Here is a 12,387-nt window from a genome sequence, read left to right as displayed (position 1 = left end):
AAATGAAAAACTATGTATGTATTGGTTTCCAAATATTGATAAATAATCCAAAATAAGGGACATGTCTCTGCTGTGCTGGACTGTTTTAATTACACACAATTCCTAAAGACATAATTGACTGCTTCAAGGTTGAAATTTTGATCAACAGAATTTTATATAATCTTGCAGGCATATTATTTTTATGATGAAGCTCTAGTCATTTTGAATTTCATCTTTCCTTCATCCTGTGCTCTTCAAAAAATTCTTAACTTGCAGTTGTTTGGCTTTTTCGGTCAATATCTGTGATTCAAATTCATTTTCTTTCATCTGGTGGCCTTTATCACTGTACCCAATTCTAAACCTACTTTTGATGAATACTGACCTTGTGTAACATGAATTATATGTTGGTTCATGTCTCTTAGCTGAAAAGCTTGCTTTAGTTTTTAGTTTTTGAGTTTTTAAAAACAAGCTTAAAAAAGCATGATATATTTCAATTCAACTTTTGTGGAGTTCTAAATGATCTAATAATAGTTTCATCATAATGGAAACTTCTAAAAAGATTGCTGATAAAATGAAGAACATAAAACCCACCCTTTCATCCTTCAACAGCACAGGGAGGGTCTGTACCCCCCATACCACTCACTGTCTCACAGCAGCAGTATCGTGGCTGCCATTTCTAGCACCCTCAACTACAGCTGACTAAGTTTTGAGCAAGAAACAAGGTTTATAAAAAACAGAGCATTTCAGTTGAGGGGGACAGTGTGTGCAGTGTACAGGCAAAACATGAAGGACATCATAACGACTTGGGAAGAGGGGGACGAATGATGATGGATTACACAAGTTGCTGTCATGGCTTTGTTTTAATGTCCCCCCAGCATTTCATGTGCTCGTGGGGCTTTTTCAGAGGTAGCTGAATCCTGAGTGTGTGATGCTGGGATTAAGAGTATATAATTACTGAACCAGTCCACTGACTGGTTTGGTACAGCCCTAATCCGTGTAGTCTGGATAAGATAAAAGGGGCAGAAGGACTGTTAAGGTCTTCCCTCACTTATCGATTTTGCTGTCATCTGCTGCCATGAACTGTTCCTCCTCTGGTATGTCCCTCTGCCAAGCCATCCTGCCTTGGAGCCCACCGATTGTGGACTGAAAACTCTACAAACTGTGGGCTAAATAAACCTTACCTCCTTTATCTTTGGTTGTTGGGTATTTTGTCTCAGCAACAAGAGAAAAGCAACTAAGACAGTTGCTAAGTTAGAACCAAATTTTGAGGGCCTTTTATACTATTTGAAAACATCTGAATAGATGCTAAGGTAACAGCAAGCCACTGGCAACCAGTTTCCTTCTGTGCTCCGTATACTTCCTTCCTCTTTGGTTGCTATTTAGGTTGAAAGACAAAGCCAGCCATACCTCTTAGTCTTTGTTCTTATCCATTTATAGTACTTTTCTACAATTCAATCCACTTAGCAGCCTAATTCCACGGTTCTCAGTGTGTGAAACTGCTCTTTGGCATGAAGATAGTCATGACTAATTCAAAGGAAGCCAACTTAAGTAGAACCCGGGAAGCCTATCAAGCATTTGAAAAATACAAACACAAACAGAAAAAAAATTTTAAATCATTCAGGAGAAAAAAATATATATATCAACTACTGAAACTGTGGGTGTCCTTTTTCAAAAGGACACATTTCTTCTTTTGTGCATGTGCAGTTGTCCACAGTGCCAAAAAGCAGTGTGCCAGGACAAATGGACCACCGCAGGTGGAGAACAGGTCCAGTAATACAAAGTTGTCCCAAGCTCTCTCCACAGTGATCCAAATTTCACATAGGTTTATTTTGGAATTGAAAAAACCTAAGCAGGTCCAACTAAGTAAAAAAACATTGCAGCACCTGATTAGTTATTCCACAAGTACCGTGTGTGTGTGTGTGTGTGTGTGTGTGTGTGTGTGTGTGTGTAATTTTGAAACTTTCTTTAAAAACTGGACTCATTTTCTATAATTTAGCTTTCTCAGTATTTTCTACTTCCATTATGAGGGATTCTACTCCAAAGAAAATTGCTTTACAGACTTTTACTTCATTAGCCAGTCAGAAGTATACTTCTCCTGAGACAGGAGACATTGTTACTGGTCCACACATGCTGAGAGACCAACAGAAATGTGGCAGAAATTATAGAAACTGTGCAGTAAACAAAATAAAATCCTATCAGCAGGTGCAGTGAACTTGCTCTGTTCACTATTCCTCTAACAAGCACTGGTTTCATTCTGTGGAACATGCTGAATATCATTTGTAAGCAAGTGCTTGTTATTTAACTCACTGAATTGTGAGCAAAAGAAAAACAGGTAGCTTTAAGAAGCATGCGTTGAAGAGTTTGGCGTATTGTCTGTCCTGCTTTTAAACACAAATGTATCAAATTTAATGCTGCTGAATGATTACCTAGCTTCAGAAAGTCTAGAGGTCTTAATATCTATCACTTTAATTTTACCAACCAATAAATAATGATGGATTTATTTACAAATGTATTTTTAAATAGTACATTGGAAAATCCTGGAGTAAAAATATGGTCACTTCAGATCTTCCCATAACTAATGCTTGTTTGGTTTAGGAGCACGGCATTCCTACTGACATGGGCTATGCAGTAGCCCCACACCATTCAGGTGTCTACCCTGTCCATGTTCAGCTTTATGAGGCTTGGAAGAAGGTTTGGAATATTAAAATCACCAGCACTGAAGAATATCCACATCTGAAGCCAGCTAGATATCGGAGGGGGTTCATCCACAAAAACATCATGGTAAGCTTTGTCTGTTATTCCTAATGCTGCTAGATTTATATTCATTTGAAGAAAACACAAGAGCGCAAAATCTTAAAAGCTTGAATATAGGAAAAGCTCCAAGTATGCTGTAGGGAACATATTTGTCATATCAAAGCAAAGGATGTTCTAATTAATGTTTTTTAACTGACAGTGCTGCTTAGTAGCTACTGTCATAAAAATACTTTAAAAAGTAACATCAAGTTTCAGAGGATCTTAGCAGCCATCATTTCTTCAAAAACTTATTTACTAAGTAAAAGAAAGACTACTTCTCCCTATATTAATCATTTTGCCCTTAGATAACCCAGTTAAACTGTCTTTTTACTACACCAGGCTAAAAAAACCTGAAAATTAAACTATCTGTAGCAAGAAGCCACATGCCAAGCCCTCTATAATCATTATCAGATGATAGTACAGAGGATATATGACAGATAAATGTCAATGAAATCATTTCTATCCATTGCCTAATTCTCTCCAGAGCATCTCAAGTTTGTTTTGTTTTTTACACTGGTGGCAAATGTATATTATTAAAATATGTTAATATCTAATTCTTTGTGAGACCTCTCCATATAAGTAATTAAATCTTAATGTTTCCCAAGCCAGAAAATCTAAGGAAAATACTAGAAAGATACGAATCGCTCTCCTAATAACTCTCAGAGTGATAGATCTGAACAGACACTCTCCTTTGGAATTAGGTATAACTGACTTCCTTACAGTTTTCTGTCTGCAAAGAGATAATGACATTTTGTTTGTCTCAACTCACACCTTGACTTTTCTGTTAATTAGATAATATTATAAATGTTAGATGAGGATATAACGGCCATGTTTTTTCCCAGCCTGCCCTTTGTCTGGCCAGTAAGAAAATGAACTTATGATGCCTTAAACTGCTGACCTTTCTGACCAGGGAAAACTTTAAAGACCTGCCTTATATAATAATTAACAGTATCCAAATGCTCATTTGTCATCTTAAAATAATAGGCACTCATATAATAGTGAAGTTAAATCTATAAAGACTAAAGGGTTTTTATTCTGTTGTGTTTCTTTATCTTTACTGCCAGAAAACTTGCTGGGATATTTCCTTTGAGATATGTTCAGTTTTTGTTTTTCCTGAAAAAATATTTTACCTGCATTATAAATGCATGAATCTTGCAGGTAATAAAAGCTCTAAGAGAGTTCTTGTTTTGACAGAGCTGTCCTCGTGGCTCCACTTCTGCTTAGAAAGCCTCTATTTGGTTTGTGAGCTCTTCTATAAGAATTTCCAAGGGAGAAATGTTCAGCAAGCACTTGATTATTCAATAAGACAGAGAGGAAAGGGCGAGGAGCCATCCAAATAAAGATACAATTTAATACCACAAGAGCCAATGTGCCCTCACCATAAGAGCCAGCAAAGACAAAATGAGCAAGGAACTGAAATAGAAACCCTAGGTCAGATGTGTCTTTTGCTATTTAACGTGAGGAAAAAAAATTAATGACCCATTCATAAGTTAAACTCAAAAGATTTAAACTCATTATCTTCCCTTAAAAGTCAGCTATTGATTCTGCTATTCCCAATCCAGTTCTGCAATTTGAACATCACATGGGGACTCCATTTCCAATCGGTCTCTAAATACCATCAGTAATTTCTCTTTAATATCTTTTCGTTTGCTTTAGCACAGCCAGTATGTTAATTAACTGCTTCGGTTTTCATGTGTTAACCGTAGTGCTAATTCCTTTCTTGTCTATGCATAGCCTCCATCCGCCCCACCACCTTCACTACAGTCTATCCCATGGATGGTGCCAACATTCGAACCTTTCTAACATTTCTAACCCTTGTTAGTTACAGCTGTTTCCATGCCCTTTCACTCTCTTCCAAGTCCTGAAAACAGGCTGGACTAAAATCTACCTTACTTGCTTCTATTTCTATGCAGCTTGTACACTCACTTCAGCCAAACAGGCCTACAACAGTATTGCTGTTTCTAAGCTTTTACCGTTCTTTCCACCTTGGATGACTCTGACAATTACCTATTTCTATACCCTTTATTCTTCAATATCAAGTACTATGTCATACATAATTTACTGTAAAGCACCTTGGTATATGTCAGTTCAACAACAAACTCAGCCTGCAGTGATCTTATTCTCCTGAGTTCCTCTGTTCTCCAGGGAAATATAAAAATCATATATTTGAAGGTGTTTGAGTCCTAACTGTAAAGTTTCTGAGCCTCTAGTCTTGAATTTTCCAATGGGCAAATTTTTATCCTCACACAGTGAATAACTAGTGAAATGGCAGGAATCTCTACTCTAACCCTGGTTGTTCAAGTATGACCTCTGGAGAGATACAGAGACCTCTAAGCAATCAGATACAGTCTGACTTTCTACTAACTGTTGCCAATAGAGACGCCCATCGATAAAGGCTCCCATTAATCCTATTGACAGTGCCAGGTGGTCCTTACTAACCACAAGCACTGCTGCACTGCTGACAGTTCTGCTACTTTAAAGCATTAGTTATAAGATGTTGGCTTCAGGTACTATCAGCCAAGATTCTTCCTGACAGTGGCTTTCATGACCATTCAGCTAGAAGGTTTCTAGGGGTTCCTCAGTGTCTAAAAGTTTAAATTTGATAATGTTACACCCCAAGAACCATATCTAGAGCATAGTCCACAGCTAAATACCTTTAAAAAGTTCTCACATTCCTTCCCTAGTATGAGAAAGCTGTTTAAAGGAACATGTTCTATGTCCTACAGCATTACAATAAGGGTCGTGGCAGTGAAATATGACCCTTATGGCACTCCTGATTATCTCCTTAACCTCCTGAGTGTCCACCGCCTCACCTGGTGATTCACTGCCTCTCATGATGGTGCTAATACTCTCAGCAGCAGTCCTTCCTGGAGTTGCAGGGTAAAGCCTGAAATTTCTCCTTCACTATGTTCAAACTTAAATAATTTAAGAAAACAAAACTCAATTATTTTTCACTTCTCTCTCCACTTAGCAGAAAACTACCTAGGTAACCGAGTTTTGCAGACAGCTCTATATGTATTATGCAATTTTCCCAAAAAGGAAATCAAACAGAATCCTAAAAGTTATTTAGTTAGAGTCACACACTTTTAAAATGTAACACTAACCTGTCATTTAATCACATGTGGGCATTTTATTATTTAGAATTTGGAAATATATCTTAAATTCTTCAAATGTAGAAAACATTCATCTTCATATTTTCTCATGGACTAGTACAGAGTTTGGAATAAGTATTTGTTAAATAAACAAAGAAATATCATAGAAAGCTTTAATTTCCAGAAAATGACATTTTCAAGACATGTTAGAAAATATATTTAATTCAGTTAGAATGCCTTTTCTTTTAGCTCTTTTTTGTTGCTGATCTTATGCATAGCAATGTATAATGCTTTCAAAATGTTTAATGTTTTCAAAGAAAGCTAATATTCCATGAATTAAATGGAAGTTCTTTGAACTATTCCAAGATAAAACAGTTTATAATGGTATATAACTGCTACCAATTTATTAAAACAGACAGGATGCATCGTTTTCATTTACTCAGCACTATATGATATAGTGATTGAGCTGAGAATTGCTCCCTAAGAGAACATGCCAAGAACTAGATAAAAATCCTTTACAATATATATTCAAATTAAAACAAAACAAATTAAAAACATCTATATTTGTAGATGGCTGAAAAACATGGAAGTCCTGAACAGGTAATAATTTGAAAATGTTACTGAATCGAATGTACTTTAAGAATCAAAACAATACAAATGAAGATCTATTTGCTCACAAAAGTAAGCAATAGACTTACTTGTGCATGATGATAAAAATGTGTAGTTTCCCAAAATATATTCATTGATTTTCTGTCACTTGAAGTGAGTACTAATATACAAAGGATGAAAAGAAGACTTTTCACTAATTAAATGATTATCATTTTATTTATGAGATATTCTGAGTTAATTACCGAATGATAATTTTTTACTCTTGGAACTAGCAGGTTTCACACCTAGAATTTTGAGCAATTACTACATCTTGTAGTAGTACTTTCAGACTAAAGCAGATACTGTGATTTATGTCTCAGATACTGTTCTAAATTAAACGTCATTTTCTAAGAGGCACAATAAGTTAACAATTGACATAATTTTCTGAAACGTATAGAATTTGGAAGAAGGTATTGTTGTTTACATTTTACCAATGAAGATCACAATGTAACAGTTAATTTCAGTATTTTTAGTCTCATTTTTACTCCCTAAGATGTTCAAACATATTAGGCTCCACAATGAGAGAACTTTGAGATTTAAAGTGATATTAATAATTCAAAGTCTATTTTAGTTTTTAAATATTTTTGCAATTTGTCTCATGGTTCCTCTGTACCAATCTCATTCTCTCTTTCTAAGAGTGCCAGAATTTTTCCAGTGCTAGAGTTAAGTAATGATACGACCTTGTAATCATTTTATGAGAGAAAAAGTTGTCCACAAAGTAATTGGTTGAAAGGAACTTTTCTATCTTGTTCATTTCTCATTCAGGTTCTTCCAAGACAGACCTGTGGGCTTTTCACTCACACAATTTTCTATAAAGAATATCCAGGTGGCCCTAAGGAGCTGGACAAAAGTATTCAAGGTGGTGAACTTTTCTTCACTGTGGTACTCAACCCAGTAAGTACTTGGAGTTTTTCTTCAATGAAAAATGACAGAACACATGAAAATCACCCTGATGAAGAGGCTAAGGTTTGGGTATAAGTCATTTCAAGGAGAAGTTCCAGCTCTAAAACAGTAGTATAAAACTGAATGGAGCCACATCTAGAAAGGGGGACACAAGCAACAGTGATATGGCGAACTTCGGGCTGGGGGTTTAGCTCAGCGGCACAGCACCTGCCTGGCAAGCGCGAGGTCATGAGTTCAATTCTCGGTACCAGAAAAAAAAAAAAGAAAATTAGTTTGACATGGTGAACTTCATGGTAGAATGAGGGAATGCTCCAGCCCACCCTCCTCTTTGCATGGGAAAGTAAACACAATTTAAAGATTCAAATCTCTCCTATTTCCATTGGGGACCAGTTTTGAGGGTTTTGTTTTATTTTTCATTAAGCAGTCATTCACTTTATTGCTCTTTTTCTCTAAGATATAAGCAAAATATTTATATTTTTATAAATACAAGTGAAAGAAATTAGTAAGTAAATACAGTCACTGTTCCTATATTCACATTAGCTCCTGCCTCAGTCACAGAGCAGCCCCATTTAGCAGCTACTGTTCTTCCTCATTCAGTTATCAATACTTATGTATCAACACTACAGTGAACCATTTGCACATAATTTTGCTTGAGGCAAGTAGTATAAAATTGTGTGGGGAAAGAAAAACTAATTGAAATAAGGGGTATAAGGAAAATAATTTTCTGTGGAAAAATTACTAACATAAAAAATGAAGCTAAGTTCATTTGTCAGATATATGGGTTTGCCCCAAGCATTGGCAATATTCAGAATGAAACACTCCTCCAAATGTGGGGAAAAATTCTATCAGGGTAAAAATTAGATAAGGTAGAAATAATCAAAAAAAAATTTGAAAGACTCCTTTCTTGACCTTAATTGTACAGGCCTGCAAATAAAATTGCAGACATTTTTCTTTATCTACTCTTTTTTAATAATTATATCTATTGTTTTAGCTTCTAGAATTTTTTTAGATCCTAGAAATAGAGTGAAGTAGAAATAAACATAACTCCTATTCAAAATGTTCAACTGTGTTCAAAACAAGATCATATAAAAATATGGCCTTTAGCCTTTTGGAAGCTTATCAACCTTGAGACCCCCAAAATATAAATAATTGGAATTTGAGCACCAGAAATAATTTAATGTCCTAACTGACCTATTTTTTACAAAGTGTGTTTAAGTCATATCATATAGCCTTTCTCTCTTTCTCTCTCAATTCAGCTAATAGTGCATAGGCAGAAGGAATTAAGTCAATGCCTGATTGTGAACTGAAGACTTATCTGTTCCCTATTATCTGTCTTTTATTTTGTTCTTTAATTACCTATCCTTTGGGTTGCTCGTATAAGAGAAATCATGCATATTTAAGCTCGTGTGTCTGGACTCAGTTAAAACATTTTTAAAATGCTGACATTCCAGTTTAAGACTCTTTATGATCCACAAATTCTGATATTTTACATTTCCTCTCACCATGGAACAACGAGACTATGAACCACTCTTACTCTCTTAACTAATAGCAGCTTTGGGGATTAAGATGTTCGTGGTAGTAGTGTTCTTTCAGTATTTTCTAAAGCAAATGAACTTTATTTAACATGAAAGAAATTCAAATTTAGATCACTCTTGTCCAATTAGTTTATATCAAAAATTTCACCCCTATAAAAATACTATGTTTTTCATTAATTAGAAATAGAATTATTTTAATTTTAAAAATTGATATAGGAGAACTTGTATTAATTTTGGGCACTACTTTAACTGATCAAACTCTTGGGCTCTGATCTGAGCAAACTCTGTTGCTATAGAGGCTGTATCAATATTTGGCAGTTTCATTTTTCTTGATGAAGAGACCCATTAGGAATAAAGGATAAAAATGTTTTATAATACTTTTTCTTGATTCAGAAAACTTTCAGAAGGGAATCACTTTCAGATAGACACTTAGGCTCAAAACAAATGACAAATCTTGTCAAGTACCATATGATAAATAGTGAATTCAAAGCCTTTCATCTGGTATACCAGATGCAATATTGGGAAACAGTTCCATTTATCTGTGGACATGTGGTTAAGAAGTCTGTAGTTAAACTCAGCTGATCTGGCTGTAAGAAAGTTTGGTATCTTTGGGGTTACCCACCTTGCAGAATGGAGTGAGGAAAGGTGGTATCTTTCCTGTGAGTTCTCATAGTAAAATTAAGTGCTTGAATGAAGTTGGTATTAATGTTTAAAAACTTTTAAGTGAAGTAAGGCACACAATTAATTTATCAGCTGATATTCCTTATTAGGTTAAAATAAGAAAACCTTGATGCTACTAAAGTAGCGGCAAGAAAGATATGAATTTTAATTATAATGAATTTGATAGCCACTGTAAGATCCTGTAAAATGTCAGGGCTCAATTAAAATTACTGTAAATTTTACTACATTACTCAAATTTCATAAAAAACTTTTGCCAAATGAGTTTCTTTACTTATAAAAATATTGATTTATCCTGTAAACATGGAACTTAAACACATTCAGCTACATTTGAGTTGAAAATGAAAACCTAATCAGGACTTAATTAGTGAAGTTTTAAAATTTTCTTTCCATACATCAATATACTCTCAAGGTGCTATACATCAATATACTATCAAGGTGCTAGAATAGCTCAACAGTATTGTGGGGAAAGTGGCTCAACATAATATTGTACATCAATATAATATCAAGGTGTTAGAATAACTTACCTCTATTGGGTTTAGAGGCAGCAGCAATAAAATATCTTTCAAAATTAATCTGGAATAGATTACAGCAAAGATGAAAATTGTTTGAATGGAAGAACTTTCTGTCCTGAAATGTTCCACTCTCACCAAGCATCTTTCATTGCTAAAAAAAAAAAAAAGAGAGAGAGAAAAAAGACATAACATGTCAATCTAGTGGCTATAATGCAAAACAAATTTTGCAAAAACAAATGTTAGGTCTGTGGAGGGGAAAGAAAGCCTTGGTCATCCCTATAGGAGCATTTCCCATGTCGTGGGCCTGGAAATCTCTGGTGTAGGTTCAATGCAGGAGTTTTAATAGAATTTGGAGGTTCAGTTTCAGTTGGAAAGTAGACCCACTGGGCTCTTTCAGCCTGGGCCAATTAAAAAATTAATTGTTCTAACTCTTTGCTCTGATTCTAAACTCAGTTGTCAACTGATTCCTACATACATCTTGTCATGAAAAATATGTTGATCATAGAAACTTGTACTCACTGGAACAGTAACTTGCAAAAATAATTTTTTAAATTGTTTTTTAATTAGTGAGTATTTCCCATGCAACCTGACCAACAGGATAGGGCCCTCTAATTTCAGGGATTCCAGTATTCAGTTCCTCCCTAATTTATAATTACCTATGTCAAACTAATAGATGGCTTGTTTTTATTTATTAATTTCACACTAATTTGATTTTGTCCCTGAGAAACCTACTCTCCTATCATTGTGAGTGTGCTGAATCAGGTTTTTCAGTTCACCAGGCTGAGGAAAAAAGCTCTGAAATGTGGGCTGAATTACATGTTGCTTCATGTTGTTCTTCACACTTCTGATTGTCTTCCTGTTTGAAGATTTGTTTTTGTTGAGTTCCTCTGATTTAAGACCTACAGACTCACATAAGTTATCTCTAATGTGGCTCCAGAAATCTGAACATTCAGCAGTTAGAGAGCTTAAAAGTTTCTCTTAGTTCAAGAAAGCTCAGAAGTCCATAAAGCGGAGTTACTAACCGTCAACAAGTCTTAGACTTTAACATGAACACAACACAAGCTTTTCAAGTGTCTGAGTTTCTCTTTTCTACTAATACAAACAGTTCTTCTCTGCCTCAAAAGTGCTGTTTGTTTCCAGTTTCTAGATTATCATCAATTAATCCCATACATGGTCAAAAAAGATTACATCAAAAGTTTTCCATATCAGAAATCAGCGTCAGTTCTCAATTGCTTATTTCTTCATCCTCTTGATTCTCAGTTGAACTTCCCAGCAAGAGAACTGAGGTCATCATTCTGAGTAAGCCTGTGTTAATCTTGGCCTCCTATGAAATGGCTGCCCCTGTGCATACCTAACCATGCCTGAACAAGGGTAAGGGTTATTCTGTTTCTGCAAAGATTGGGAGGGGCAGGCACAATGGCTACTCTCTAGCCTGGATCTGAATGTTCTGGTACCAGTCAGTGTGGTCTTCCACCTATTCCAGGGATTGCGATTTGCAAGCAAACTGAACCTTTTCGTAGAGGGTCTAATGATTAATTTTGAGGTTTGTAAAGCCTTGGTAAGTATCTTTTTAGGAGGGATCAATTGATTTTAGTTATCATTTTACTATCATGCAGTCACATGTCTTGTGTTTTGCTTATCCTATAGCCTCAGCACCAGAAGAGTTTGTGGCATGGGGTAGGTACTTGCAAAATATATTATAAGTGAATGAATTAGCATAAATACCCAAATCTGGGGAAAGTGTTTCTGACAAAGTAAGTTACATTCCCTCATAATGAAATGCATTCAGTCGTTAAAAATCATGTTACTTAATAATTTTCAGTGACATTGGAAATAGTCATGATACATTCAGTAAAAAATGTCAATTGCAAGAATATTAAATATGAGCATGGAAATAAACTAGATGGAATTCAGAATAATTTAGCTGTGGTTATTTTAAATCACAGGATAAAAGATGATTTATATCATCAAATTTTGTTTGTCTGATTTTTATAAAATGTCTGCAATAAGTGCCTATTACTCTTACACCAGGAAATTCATAGATACATACAGTAAAAACACTACTAGTAAAGAATTATCTAATAGTTTAAGACATAAAACAGAATTATTTTGTGTTAGGAGTATAACAATGATAGAATTAATACTTTCTCAGTTCCAATTGTTCTCTGTCTGTATGTCATATTTTGCCTGACACTTGCCTTAGTGTGCATATTTGTGTATACATCTTTCCAACTACATGAGGCT

General features: G+C 35.1%; 1 protein-coding gene across 5 annotated transcripts in view; it reads left to right on the top strand.

The window, feature by feature from the left end:
* The window catches only part of Ndst3 (N-deacetylase/N-sulfotransferase (heparan glucosaminyl) 3), a 182,061-nt gene that overhangs the window by 84,877 nt on the left and 84,797 nt on the right, over positions 1–12,387 (top strand). For all 5 annotated transcript variants that reach the window (XM_005386807.2, XM_005386806.2, XM_013515341.1 and 2 more), the window contains 2 exons: positions 2,575–2,760; positions 7,278–7,406. In XM_005386807.2, the coding sequence (XP_005386864.1) occupies positions 2,575–2,760; positions 7,278–7,406 (315 nt within the window). The remainder of the gene's footprint in view (positions 1–2,574; positions 2,761–7,277; positions 7,407–12,387) is intronic.

This window comes from Chinchilla lanigera, unplaced genomic scaffold, assembly GCF_000276665.1.
Source record: "Chinchilla lanigera isolate Chin_1 unplaced genomic scaffold, ChiLan1.0 scaffold00027, whole genome shotgun sequence".
Lineage (NCBI taxonomy): Eukaryota > Metazoa > Chordata > Mammalia > Rodentia > Chinchillidae > Chinchilla > Chinchilla lanigera.
Note: the sequence above shows the minus strand (reverse complement) of the source record. Positions and strands in the feature narration are given on the sequence as shown.